The 18,962-nt window shown below is 41.0% G+C and overlaps 1 protein-coding gene across 3 annotated transcripts in view; it reads left to right on the top strand.

Annotated features, from left to right (window-relative positions):
• LOC124008447 (serine/threonine-protein kinase PAK 2-like) overlaps positions 1–18,512 on the top strand; it is a 32,277-nt gene extending 13,765 nt beyond the window's left edge. For all 3 annotated transcript variants that reach the window (XM_046319729.1, XM_046319728.1, XM_046319730.1), the window contains exons 8-15: positions 13,890–13,953; positions 14,117–14,165; positions 14,300–14,412; positions 14,590–14,707; positions 14,816–14,915; positions 17,182–17,378; positions 17,489–17,626; positions 17,717–18,512. In XM_046319729.1, coding sequence (XP_046175685.1) covers positions 13,890–13,953; positions 14,117–14,165; positions 14,300–14,412; positions 14,590–14,707; positions 14,816–14,915; positions 17,182–17,378; positions 17,489–17,626; positions 17,717–17,803 — 866 coding nt within the window. In that variant the 3' untranslated portion in view covers positions 17,804–18,512. The remainder of the gene's footprint in view (positions 1–13,889; positions 13,954–14,116; positions 14,166–14,299; positions 14,413–14,589; positions 14,708–14,815; positions 14,916–17,181; positions 17,379–17,488; positions 17,627–17,716) is intronic.
• Positions 18,513–18,962: the final 450 nt, after the last annotated feature.

Below are 18,962 nucleotides of genomic sequence, written 5' to 3'. Positions count from 1 at the left end.
AGACATATTGCATATCACACACATCACATCACACACAGACATACTGCATATCACACACATCACATGACACACAGACATACAGCATATCACACACATCACACACATCACATGACATACAGTATATCACACACATCACATGACACACAGACATACAGTATATCACACACATCACATGACATACAGCATATCACACACATCACATTACACACAGACATACAGCATATCACACACATCACATGACATACAGCATATCACACACATCACATGACACACAGACACAGCATATCACACACATCACATTACACACAGACATACAGCATATCACACACATCACATGACATACAGTATAGCACACACATCACATTACACACAGACATACAGCATATCACACACATCACATGACACACAGACATACAGCATATCACACACATCACATGACACACAGACATACAGTATATCACACACATCACATGACATACAGTATATCACACACATCACATTACACACAGACATACAGCATATCACACACATCACATGACACACAGACATACAGTATATCACACATCACATTACACACAGACATACAGCATATCACACACATCACATGACACACAGACATACAGCATATCACACACATCACACACATCACATGACATACAGTATATCACACACATCACATGACACACAGACATACAGTATATCACACACATCACATGACACACAGACATACAGTATATCACACACATCACATTACACACAGACATACAGTATATCACACACATCACATTACACACAGACATACAGCATATCACACACATCACATGACACACAGACATACAGCATATCACACATCACACACATCACATGACATACAGTATATCACACACATCACATGACACACAGACATACAGCATATCACACACATCACATGACATACAGTATATCACACACATCACATTACACACAGACATACAGCATATCACATGACATACAGTATATCACACACATCACATTACACACAGACATACAGCATATCACATGACATACAGCATATCACACACATCACATTACACACAGACATACAGCATATCACACACATCACATGACATACAGCATATCACACACATCACATGACACACAGACACAGCATATCACACACATCACATTACACACAGACATACAGCATATCACACACATCACATGACATACAGTATAGCACACACATCACATTACACACAGACATACAGCATATCACACACATCACATGACACACAGACATACAGCATATCACACACATCACATGACACACAGACATACAGTATATCACACACATCACATGACATACAGTATATCACACACATCACATTACACACAGACATACAGCATATCACACACATCACATGACACACAGACATACAGTATATCACACACATCACATTACACACAGACATACAGCATATCACACACATCACATGACACACAGACATACAGCATATCACACACATCACACACATCACATGACATACAGTATATCACACACATCACATGACACACAGACATACAGTATATCACACACATCACATGACACACAGACATACAGCATATCACACACATCACACACATCACATGACATACAGTATATCACACACATCACATTACACACAGACATACAGCATATCACATGACATACAGTATATCACACACATCACATTACACACAGACATACAGCATATCACATGACATACAGCATATCACACACATCACATTACACACAGACATACAGCATATCACACACATCACATGACATACAGCATATCACACACATCACATGACACACAGACACAGCATATCACACACATCACATTACACACAGACATACAGCATATCACACACATCACATGACATACAGTATAGCACACACATCACATTACACACAGACATACAGCATATCACACACATCACATGACACACAGACATACAGCATATCACACACATCACATGACACACAGACATACAGTATATCACACACATCACATGACATACAGTATATCACACACATCACATTACACACAGACATACAGCATATCACACACATCACATGACACACAGACATACAGTATATCACACACATCACATTACACACAGACATACAGCATATCACACACATCACATGACACACAGACATACAGCATATCACACACATCACACACATCACATGACATACAGTATATCACACACATCACATGACACACAGACATACAGTATATCACACACATCACATGACACACAGACATACAGTATATCACACACATCACATTACACACAGACATACAGCATATCACACACATCACATTACACACAGACATACAGCATATCACACACATCACATGACACACAGACATACAGCATATCACACACATCACACACATCACATGACATACAGTATATCACACACATCACATGACACACAGACATACAGCATATCACACACATCACATGACATACAGTATATCACACACATCACATTACACACAGACATACAGCATATCACATGACATACAGTATATCACACACATCACATTACACACAGACATACAGCATATCACATGACATACAGCATATCACACACATCACATTACACACAGACATACAGCATATCACACACATCACATGACATACAGCATATCACACACATCACATGACACACAGACACAGCATATCACACACATCACATTACACACAGACATACAGCATATCACACACATCACATGACATACAGTATAGCACACACATCACATTACACACAGACATACAGCATATCACACACATCACATGACACACAGACATACAGCATATCACACACATCACATGACACACAGACATACAGTATATCACACACATCACATGACATACAGTATATCACACACATCACATTACACACAGACATACAGCATATCACACACATCACATGACACACAGACATACAGTATATCACACACATCACATTACACACAGACATACAGCATATCACACACATCACATGACACACAGACATACAGCATATCACACACATCACACACATCACATGACATACAGTATATCACACACATCACATGACACACAGACATACAGTATATCACACACATCACATGACACACAGACATACAGCATATCACACACATCACACACATCACATGACATACAGTATATCACACACATCACATTACACACAGACATACAGCATATCACATGACATACAGTATATCACACACATCACATTACACACAGAAATACAGCATATCACATGACATACAGTATATCACACACATCACATTACACACAGACATACAGCATATCACATGACATACAGTATAACACACACATCACATTACACACAGACATACAGCATATCACATGACATACAGTATATCACACACATCACATTACACACAGACATACAGCATATCACATGACATACAGTATATCACACACATCACATGACACACAGACATACAGCATATCACATGACATACAGTATATCACACACATCACATTACACACAGACATACAGCATATCACATGACATACAGTATATCACACACATCACATTACACACAGACATACAGCATATCACATGACATACAGTATATCACACACATCACATTACACACAGACATACAGCATATCACATGACATACAGTATATCACACACATCACATGACACACAGACATACAGCATATCACACACATCACATGACATACAGTATATCACACACATCACATGACACACAGACATACAGTATATCACACACATCACATGACACACAGACATACAGCATATCACACACATCACATGACATACAGTATATCACACACATCACATGACACACAGACATACAGCATATCACACACATCACACACATCACATGACATACAGTATATCACACACATCACATGACACACAGACATACAGCATATCACACACATCACACACATCACATGACATACAGTATATCACACACATCACATGACACACAGACATACAGCATATCACATGACATATGGTATATCACACACATCACATTACACACAGACATACAGTATATCACACACATCACATTACACACAGACATACAGCATATCACACACATCACATGACACACAGACACAGCATATCACACACATCACATGACACACAGACATACAGCATATCACACACATCACATGACATACAGTATAGCACACACATCACATTACACACAGACATACAGCATATCACACACATCACATGACACACAGACATACAGCATATCACACACATCACATGACACAGACATACAGTATATCACACACATCACATGACATACAGTATATCACACATCACATTACAGCATATCACACACATCACATGACACACAGACATACAGTATATCACACACATCACATTACACACAGACATACAGCATATCACACACATCACATTACACACAGACATACAGTATATCACACACATCACATGACACACAGACATACAGCATATCACACACATCACATGACACACAGACATACACATATCACACACATCACACACATCACATGACATACAGTATATCACACACATCACATGACACACAGACATACAGCATATGACACACAGACATACAGCATATCACATCACACACATCACATGACATACAGTATATCACAAACATCACATTACACACAGACATACACACACATGACATACAGTATATCACACACATCACATGACACACAGACATACAGCATATCACACACATCACACACATCACATGACATACAGTATATCACACACATCACATTACACACAGACATACAGCATATCACATGACATACAGTATATCACACACATCACATTACACACAGACATACAGCATATCACATGACATACATATATCACACACATCACATTACACACATACACATATCACATGACATACAGTATATCACACACATCACATTACACACAGACATACAGCATATCACATGACATACAGTATATCACACACATCACATGACACACAGACATACAGCATATCACACACATCACATTACACACAGACATACAGCATATATGACATACAGTATATCACACACATCACATTACACACAGACATACAGCATATCACATGACATACAGTATATCACACACATCACATTACACACAGACATACAGCATATCACATGACATACAGTATATCACACACATCACATTACACACAGACATACAGCATATCACATGACATACAGTATATCACACACATCACATGACACACAGACATACAGCATATCACACACATGACATCACATGACATACAGTATATCACACACATCACATGACACACAGACATACAGCATATCACACACATCACACACATCACATGACATACAGTATATCACACACATCACATGACACACAGACATACAGCATATCACACACATCACACAGACATACAGTATATCACACACATATTACACACAGACATACAGCATATCACATGACATACAGTATATCACACACATCACATGACACACAGACATACAGCATATCACATGACATACAGTATATCACACACATCACATTACACACAGACATACAGTATATCACACACATCACATTACACACAGACACATCACACACATCACATGACACACAGACATACAGCATATCACACACATCACATGACATCACATGACAGTATATCACACACATCACATTACACACAGACATACAGCATATCACATACACACAGACATACAGCATATATGACATCACACACATCACATTACACACAGACATACAGCATATCACATGACATACAGTATATCACACACATCACATGACACACAGACATACAGCACACACATGACATACAGTATATCACACACATCACATACACACAGACATACAGCATATCACACACATGACATCACACACATCACATGACACACAGACATACAGTATATCATACACATGACATACAGTATATCACACACACACATGACACACAGACACATACAGACATACAGCATATCACACACATCATGACATACAGACATCACATGACACACAGACATACAGCATATCACACACACATCACATGACATACAGTATATCACACACATCACATGACACACAGACATACAGCATATCACATGACATACAGTATATCACACACATCACATGACACACAGACATACAGCATATCACACACAGACATACAGTATATCACACACATCACATGACATACAGCATATCACACACATATGACACACAGACACAGCATATCACACACATCACATGACACACACACAGACATACAGCATATCACATCACATACACACAGACACACATCACATACAGTATATCACACACATCACATGACAGACACACAGCAGTATATCACACACATCACACACAGACATACAGCATATCACACACATCACACACATCACAGACATACAGCATATCACACACATCACATACACACAGACATACAGTATATCACATGACATACATATCACACACATCACATGACACACAGACATACAGCATATCACACACATCACACACATCACATGACATACAGTATATCACACACATCACATGACACACAGACATACAGTATATCACACACATCACATGACACACAGACATACACATCAGACATGACATCACATGACATACAGTATATCACACACATCACATTACACACACACAGACATACAGCATATCACACACATCACACACATCACATGACATACAGTATATCACACACATCACATTACACACAGACATATCACATGACATACAGTATCATCACATGACACACAGACATACAGTATATCACACATGACATACACATACACATGACATACAGTATATCACACACATTCACATGACACACAGACATACAGTATATCACACACATCACATTACACACAGACATACAGCATATCACATGACATACAGTATATGACATCACAGACATACATATCACACACACATCACATTACACACAGACATACAGTATATCACACACATGACATACAGTATATCACACACATCACATGACACACAGACATATCACACACATCACACACATCACATGACATACAGTATATCACACACATCACATGACACACAGACATACAGCATCACACACATCACATGACATACAGTATATCACACACATCACATGACACACAGACATACAGCAGTATATCACACACATCACATCACACACATCACATGACATACAGTATATCACACACATCACATTACACACAGACATACAGCATATCACATGACAGTATATCACACACATCACATGACACACAGACATACAGTATATCACACAGACATACACATATTACACACAGACATACAGTATATATACACACAGACATACACATCACATGACACACAGACATACAGTATATCACATGACATACATACATTACACACAGACATACAGCATATTACACACAGACATACAGCATATATATACATCACACACATCACATTACACACAGACATACAGCATATCACATGACATACAGTATATCACACACATCACATTACACACAGACATACAGCATATCACATGACATACAGTATATCACACACATCACATGACACACAGACATACAGTATATCACACACATCACATGACACACAGACATACAGTATATCACACACATCACATGACACACAGACATACAGCATATCACACACATCACATGACATACAGTATATCACACACACACATGACACACAGACATACAGCATATCACACACATCACACACATCACATGACATACAGTATATCACACACATCACATGACACACAGACATACAGCATATCACACACATCACACACATCACATGACATACAGTATATCACACACATCACATGACACACAGACATACAGCATATCACATGACATATGGTATATCACACACATCACATTACACACAGACATACAGTATATCACACACATCACATTACACACAGACATACAGCATATATCACATGACACACAGACACAGCATATCACACACATCACATGACACACAGACATACAGCATATCACACACATCACATGACATACAGTATAGCACACACATCACATTACACACAGACATACAGCATATCACACACATCACATGACACACAGACATACAGCATATCACACACATCACATGACACAGACATACAGTATATCACACACATCACATGACATACAGTATATCACACACATCACATTACACACAGACATACAGCATATCACACACATCACATGACACACAGACATACAGTATATCACACACATCACATTACACACAGACATACAGCATATCACACACATCACATGACACACAGACATACAGTATATCACACACATCACATTACACACAGACATACAGCATATCACACACATCACATGACACACAGACATACAGCATATCACACACATCACACACATCACATGACATACAGTATATCACACACATCACATGACACACAGACATACAGTATATCACACACATCACATGACACACAGACATACAGCATATCACACACATCACACACATCACATGACATACAGTATATCATCAAACATCACATTACACACAGACATACAGCATATCACATGACATACAGTATATCACACACATCACATGACACACAGACATACAGCATATCACACACATCACACACATCACATGACATACAGTATATCACACACATCACATTACACACAGACATACAGCATATCACATGACATACAGTATATCACACACATCACATTACACACAGACATACAGCATATCACATGACATACAGTATATCACACACATCACATTACACACAGAAATACAGCATATCACATGACATACAGTATATCACACACATCACATTACACACAGACATACAGCATATCACATGACATACAGTATATCACACACATCACATGACACACAGACATACAGCATATCACACACATCACATTACACACAGACATACAGCATATCACATGACATACAGTATATCACACACATCACATTACACACAAACATACAGCATATCACATGACATACAGTATATCACACACATCACATTACACACAGACATACAGCATATCACATGACATACAGTATATCACACACATCACATTACACACAGACATACAGCATATCACATGACATACAGTATATCACACACATCACATGACACACAGACATACAGCATATCACACACATCACACACATCACATGACATACAGTATATCACACACATCACATGACACACAGACATACAGCATATCACACACATCACACACATCACATGACATACAGTATATCACACACATCACATGACACACAGACATACAGCATATCACACACATCACACACATCACATGACATACAGTATATCACACATCACATTACACACAGACATACAGCATATCACATGACATACAGTATATCACACACATCACATGACACACAGACATACACATGACATACGGTATATCACATCACATACACACAGACATACAGTATATCACACACATCACATTACACACAGACATACAGCATATCACACACATCACATGACACACAGACGTACAGCATATCACACACATCACATGACATACAGTATATCACACACATCACATGACACACAGACATACAGTATATCACACACATCACATGACACACAGACATACAGCATATCACACACATCACATTACACACAGACATACAGTATATCACACACATCACATGACACACAGACATACAGCATATCACATGACATACAGCATATCACACACATCACATTACACACAGACATACAGCATATCACACACATCACATGACATACAGCATATCACACACATCACATGACACACAGACACAGCATATCACACACATCACATTACACACAGACATACAGCATATCACACACATCACATGACATACAGTATAGCACACACATCACATTACACACAGACATACAGCATATCACACACATCACATGACACACAGACATACAGCATATCACACACATCACATGACACACAGACATACAGTATATCACACACATCACATGACATACAGTATATCACACACATCACATTACACACAGACATACAGCATATCACACACATCACATGACACACAGACATACAGTATATCACACACATCACATTACACACAGACATACAGCATATCACACACATCACATGACACACAGACATACAGCATATCACACACATCACACACATCACATGACATACAGTATATCACACACATCACATGACACACAGACATACAGTATATCACACACATCACATGACACACAGACATACAGCATATCACACATCACACACATCACATGACATACAGTATATCACACACATCACATTACACACAGACATACAGCATATCACATGACATACAGTATATCACACACATCACATTACACACAGAAATACAGCATATCACATGACATACAGTATATCACACACATCACATTACACACAGACATACAGCATATCACATGACATACAGTATAACACACACATCACATTACACACAGACATACAGCATATCACATGACATACAGTATATCACACACATCACATGACACACAGACATACAGCATATCACATGACATACAGTATATCACACACATCACATTACACACAGACATACAGCATATCACATGACATACAGTATATCACACACATCACATTACACACAGACATACAGCATATCACATGACATACAGTATATCACACACATCACATTACACACAGACATACAGCATATCACATGACATACAGTATATCACACACATCACATGACACACAGACATACAGCATATCACACACATCACATGACATACAGTATATCACACACATCACATGACACACAGACATACAGTATATCACACACATCACATGACACACAGACATACAGCATATCACACACATCACATGACATACAGTATATCACACACATCACATGACACACAGACATACAGCATATCACACACATCACATGACATACAGTATATCACACACATCACATGACACACAGACATACAGCATATCACACACATCACACACATCACATGACATACAGTATATCACACACATCACATGACACACAGACATACAGCATATCACATGACATATGGTATATCACACACATCACATTACACACAGACATACAGTATATCACACACATCACATTACACACAGACATACAGCATATCACACACATCACATGACACACAGACACAGCATATCACACACATCACATGACACACAGACATACAGCATATCACACACATCACATGACATACAGTATAGCACACACATCACATTACACACAGACATACAGCATATCACACACATCACATGACACACAGACATACAGCATATCACACACATCACATGACACAGACATACAGTATATCACACACATCACATGACATACAGTATATCACACACATCACATTACACACAGACATACAGCATATCACACACATCACATGACACACAGACATACAGTATATCACACACATCACATTACACACAGACATACAGCATATCACACACATCACATGACACACAGACATACAGTATATCACACACATCACATTACACACAGACATACAGCATATCACACACATCACATGACACACAGACATACAGCATATCACACACATCACACACATCACATGACATACAGTATATCACACACATCACATGACACACAGACATACAGTATATCACACACATCACATGACACACAGACATACAGCATATCACACACATCACACACATCACATGACATACAGTATATCACAAACATCACATTACACACAGACATACAGCATATCACATGACATACAGTATATCACACACATCACATGACACACAGACATACAGCATATCACACACATCACACACATCACATGACATACAGTATATCACACACATCACATTACACACAGACATACAGCATATCACATGACATACAGTATATCACACACATCACATTACACACAGACATACAGCATATCACATGACATACAGTATATCACACACATCACATTACACACAGAAATACAGCATATCACATGACATACAGTATATCACACACATCACATTACACACAGACATACAGCATATCACATGACATACAGTATATCACACACATCACATGACACACAGACATACAGCATATCACACACATCACATTACACACAGACATACAGCATATCACATGACATACAGTATATCACACACATCACATTACACACAAACATACAGCATATCACATGACATACAGTATATCACACACATCACATTACACACAGACATACAGCATATCACATGACATACAGTATATCACACACATCACATTACACACAGACATACAGCATATCACATGACATACAGTATATCACACACATCACATGACACACAGACATACAGCATATCACACACATCACACACATCACATGACATACAGTATATCACACACATCACATGACACACAGACATACAGCATATCACACACATCACACACATCACATGACATACAGTATATCACACACATCACATGACACACAGACATACAGCATATCACACACATCACACACATCACATGACATACAGTATATCACACACATCACATTACACACAGACATACAGCATATCACATGACATACAGTATATCACACACATCACATGACACACAGACATACAGCATATCACATGACATACGGTATATCACACACATCACATTACACACAGACATACAGTATATCACACACATCACATTACACACAGACATACAGCATATCACACACATCACATGACACACAGACATACAGCATATCACACACATCACACACATCACATGACATACAGTATATCACACACATCACATTACACACAGACATACAGCATATCACATGACATACAGTATATCACACACATCACATTACACACAGACATACAGCATATCACATGACATACAGTATATCACACACATCACATTACACACAGACATACAGCATATCACATGACATACAGTATATCACACACATCACATTACACACAGACATACAGCATATCACATGACATACAGTATATCACACACATCACATGACACACAGACATACAGCATATCACACACATCACACACATCACATGACATACAGTATATCACACACATCACATGACACACAGACATACAGCATATCACACACATCACACACATCACATGACATACAGTATATCACACACATCACATGACACACAGACATACAGCATATCACACACATCACACACATCACATGACATACAGTATATCACACACATCACATTACACACAGACATACAGCATATCACATGACATACAGTATATCACACACATCACATGACACACAGACATACAGCATATCACATGACATACGGTATATCACACACATCACATTACACACAGACATACAGTATATCACACACATCACATTACACACAGACATACAGCATATCACACACATCACATGACACACAGACATACAGCATATCACACACATCACATGACATACAGTATATCACACACATCACATGACACACAGACATACAGTATATCACACACATCACATGACACACAGACATACAGCATATCACACACATCACATTACACACAGACATACAGTATATCACACACATCACATGACACACAGACATACAGCATATCACATGACATACGGTATGTCACACACATTATGTCACCAGTCTGGTTCTATGTCTTTCAGGAACCATCGTCAGTATTGGAGATCCCAAGAAGAAGTACACACGCTATGAGAAGATCGGCCAGGGGTGAGACACACACACACACACACACACACACACACACACACACACACACACACACACACTGCAGAGGTGAGTCCATTTACATGTTCACCTTTTTGTGCCCTTATCCAAGTTACAAATTGGACTCTACTCTCTCGTTCTTTCTCTCTCTCGTTCTCTCTCTCAGAGCGTCTGGTACTGTCTACACAGCCATCGATGTTGCCACTGGTGCAGAGGTATTGTCCCTTCCTGTGTCAACACCAACACACACACACACACATTCAGGCTGACATACAGTACAAACTAAGAATGCAATTCACACAACAGACTTGACACAGATTTAGAACTTGTGTGTGTGTGTGTGTTACAGGTAGCTATCAAACAGATCAACCTCCAGAAACAGCCGAAGAAGGAGCTGATCATCAACGAGATCCTGGTGATGAAGGAGTTACAACAACCTAACATCGTCAACTACGTAGACAGGTAACACACGCACGCACGCACGCACACACACACACACACACACACCTCAGAAGTACGCCTGTGTCAGTACTCTGTGTGTTGGAGTCAGTTATTTACTTTGTGTGTGTGTGTGTGTGTGTGTGTGTGTGTGTGTGTGTGTGTGTGTGTGTGTGTGTGTGTGTGTGTGTGTGTGTGTAGTTTCCTGGTAGGTGAGGAGTTGTTTGTGGTGATGGAGTATCTGGCTGGAGGTTCGCTCACGGACGTTGTCACGGAAACATGCATGGACGAGGCTCAGATCGCTGCCGTGTGCAGAGAGGTACACACACACACACTGCTGCTGTCTGCCGAAAGGTATACTCACACACACTCAGTCACAGAGCACAGGGAGGTGTGTGTGACGGTGTGTCCCGTGTGTGTCCTGTAGTGTCTGCAGGCTCTGGAGTTCCTCCATGCCAACCAGGTGATCCACAGAGACATCAAGAGTGACAACGTGCTGCTGGGCATGGACGGATCTGTCAAGCTCAGTAAGAACACACACACACACACTGTCACGTATACTCCCTCTCCGGCGCTCTAGGTCACCAGGCTGCTCATTATTACGGACACCTGTCACCATCGTTACGCACACCAGCGCCTCATCAGACTCACCTGGACTCCATCACTTCCCTGATTACCTTCCCTATATACAGTTGAAGTCGGAAGTGTACATACACTTAGGTTGGGGTCATTAAAACTAGTTTTTCAACCACTCCACAAATTTCTTGTTAACAAACTATAGTTTTGACAAGTCGGTTCGGACATCTACTTTGTGACACAAGTCATTTTTCTAACAATTGTTTACAGACTGATTATTTAACTTATAATTCACTGTATTACAATTCCAGTGGGTCAAAAGTTTACATACATGAAGTTGACTGTGCCTTTAAACAGTTTGGAAAATTCCAGAATATTATGTCATGGCTTTAGAAGCTTCTGATAGGCTAATTGACATCATTTGAGTCAATTGGAGGTGTACCTGTGGATGTATTTCAAGGCCTACCTTCAAACTCAGTGCATCTTTGCTTGACATCATGGGAAAATCAAAAGAAATCAGCCAAGACCTCAGAAAAAATATTGTAGACCTTCACAAGTCTGGTTCATCCTTGAGAACAATTTCCAAACGCATGAGGGTACCACATTCATCTGTACAAACAATAGTACGCAAGTATAAACACCATGGGACCACGCAGCCGTCATACCGCTCAGGAAGGAGACGCATTCTGTCTCCTAGAGATGAAAGTACTTTGGTGTGAAAAGTGCAAATCAATCCCAGAACAACAGCAAAGGACCTTGTGAAGATGCTGGAAGAAACAGGTAGAAAAGTATCTATATCCACAGTAAAACAAGTCCGACATCGACATAACCTGAAAGGACGCTCAGCAAGGAAGAAGCCACTGCTCCAAAACCGCCATTAAAAAAGCCAGAGTACAGTTTGCAACTGCACATGGGGACAAAGATCGTACTTTTTGGAGAAATATCCTCTGGTCTCATGAAAGAAAAATAGAACTGTTTGGCCATAATGACCCTTGTTATTTTTGGAGGAAAAGGGGGGAGGATTGCAAGCCGAAGAACACCATCCCAACCGTGAAGCACGGGGGTGGCAGCATCATGTTGTGGGGGTGCTTTGCTGCAGGAGGGACTGGTGCACTTCACAAAATAGATGGCATCATGAGGGAGAAAAATTATGTGGATATATTGAAGCAACATCTCAAGATCAGTCAGGAAGTTAAAGCTTGGTCGCAAATGGGTCTTCCAAATGGACAATGACCCCAAGCACACTTCCAAAGTTGTTGCAAAATGACTTAAGGGCAACAAAGTCGAGGTATTGGAGTGACCATCACAAAGCCCTGACCTCAATCCCATAGACCAATTGTGGGCAGAACTGAAAAAGCGTGTGCGAGCAAGGAGGCCTACAAACCTGACTCAGTTACACCAGCACTGTCAGGAGGAATAGGACAAAATTCCCCCATCTTATTGTGGGAAGCTTGTGGAAGGCTACCTGAAATGTTTGACCCAAGTTAAACAATTTAAAGGAAATGCTACCAAATACTAATTGAGTGTATGTAAACCCACTGGGAATGTGATGAAAGAAATAAAAGCTGAAATAAATCATTCTCTCTACTATTATTCGGACATTTCACATGCTTAAAATAAGGTGGCGATCCTAACTGACCGAAGACAGGGCATTTTTACTAGGACTAAATGTCAGGAATGGTGAAAAACTGAGTTTAAATATGTTTGGCTAAGGTGTATGTAAACTTCCTACTTCAACTGTATATCACTCCTTTTGGGTCCTTCCTCAGGCGTTATTGACTCTGTTCTGGTTTCATGTCTGTGAGCGTTTTCTGTTTCTTGTATTGTATTACGTTCTATTTATTCATTAAATGATTCACTCCCTGTACTTGCTTCCCAACTCCCAGTGGACACGTTACACACACACTTTCTGTCTGCCTCCTCTCTCCCTTCATCTCTCCCCCTACTCCTCTGTAGCTGGTTCTGGGTTCTGTTCCTAGATAATATGCCTTGCCAATCCTAAGTGTCCTATTGTTTTGTGTCCTATCATTGTATTGGCTTGACAATCACACTAACTTACCTGTTTTCTCTCCTCTGTCTAGCTGAATGTGACTAGGTGAATGTTTCATATTAACTTGACAGTCACACTAACTTGGATCTTACTGCATTGTCCCCTGTCATTATACTGCTGGGTTGACCGTCCCTCTAACATGTCTGTTCTCTCCCCTCCCTCTCCAGCTGACTTTGGGTTCTGTGCCCAGATCACTCCAGAGCAGAGTAAAAGAAGCACCATGGTGGGGACTCCCTACTGGATGGCTCCTGAGGTGGTGACCAGGAAGGCCTACGGACCCAAGGTGGACATCTGGTCCCTGGGCATCATGGCTATAGAGATGGTGGAGGGAGAACCCCCTTACCTCAACGAGAACCCACTCAGGGTGAGGATGGATTTGTGTGTGTGTATGGGGGGGGTTCCATGCTTGTGTGTGTGTCCAGGCATTGCACTTGGTGGCCAGTAATGTTCAGTGTGTGTCTGTGTTTCCTACAGGCCCTCTACCTGATAGCCACCAATGGGACTCCAGAGCTCCAGTCTCCAGAGAAGTTATCTCCAGTGTTCAGGTCCTTCCTGTCCCGCTGTCTGGAGATGGATGTAGAGAAGAGAGGAGGGGGGAAAGAACTACTGCAGGTACACACACGCACAAACAAACATACACCTACACACACACCGTGATGAGAAGAGTTTGTTTCATTGGTTGATCTCTTGTCTTCCCTGCAGCATCCATTCCTAAAGCTGGCCAAGCCTCTCTCCAGCCTCACCCCTCTCATCCTGGCAGCCAAGGAGGCCATGAAGAGTAACCGCTAACCCTGGTTAGCCACAGATACACTGGATTCCTATGTCTCTATGTTAGCCTGAGCGCTAACTACTAGCCTTACCAGCTAACTTCCAGCCCTACAGTGCCAACTCGTCAGTGCCTCTCAGTAACTGACAGCATCTCCTCCTTGATGCTAAACACCAGCCTGCTAGGGCCCTGGCTCGTACACCTACAAGTCACACAAGTCGGCTTCCTGCTCTGTTTGACTCCCCTTCCCCTCTGTCCTTCACCCCTCACTCCATATCACACACCAGTCTTCCTATGTCTCTTACCCCCCCCCCCTCCTCATCTGTCCCTCGCCCCTCACTCCATATTACACACCAGTCTTCCTATGTCTCTTACCCCCCCCCTTCCCTATCTGTCCCTCACCCCTCACTCCATATCACACACCAGTCTTCCTATGTCTCTTACCCCCCCTCCTCATTTGTCCCTCACCCCTCACTCCATATCACACACCAGTCTTCCTATGTCTCTTACCCCCCTCCCTGTCTGTCCCTCACCCCTCACTCCATATTACACACCAGTCTTCCTATGTCTCTTACCCCCCCTCCCTGTCTGTCCCTCACTCCTCACTCCATATCACACACCAGTCTTCCTATGTCTCTTCCCCCCCCCCTCCTCATCTGTCCCTCACCCCTCACTCCATATTACACACCAGTCTTCCTATGTCTCTTACCCCCTCCCTGTCTGTCCCTCACCCTCCCTGTCTCCTCACTCCATATCACACACCAGTCTTCCTATGTCTCTTACCCTCCCTGTCCCCCCCCTCCTCATCTGTCCCTCACCCCTCACTCCATATCACACACCAGTCTTCCTATGTCTCTTACCCTCCCTCCCCCCCTCCTCATCTGTCCCTCACCCCTCACTCCATATCACACACCAGTCTTCCTATGTCTCTTACCCCCCCCTCCCTATCTGTCCCTCACCCCCCCTCCTCATCTGTCCCTCACCCCTCACTCCATATCACACACCAGTCTTCCTATGTCTCTTAACCCCCTCCCTGTCTGTCCCTCACCCCTCACTCCATATCACACACCAGTCTTCCTATGTCTCTTACCCCCCCCTCTCCCTGTCTGTCCCTCACCCCCACTCCTCATCTGTCCCTCACCCGCCCTCTATTTTCCTCACCCTCTTTTTCATTCAGATGTG

Source organism: Oncorhynchus gorbuscha, linkage group LG21 (assembly GCF_021184085.1).
Source record: "Oncorhynchus gorbuscha isolate QuinsamMale2020 ecotype Even-year linkage group LG21, OgorEven_v1.0, whole genome shotgun sequence".
Lineage (NCBI taxonomy): Eukaryota > Metazoa > Chordata > Actinopteri > Salmoniformes > Salmonidae > Oncorhynchus > Oncorhynchus gorbuscha.
Note: the sequence above shows the minus strand (reverse complement) of the source record. Positions and strands in the feature narration are given on the sequence as shown.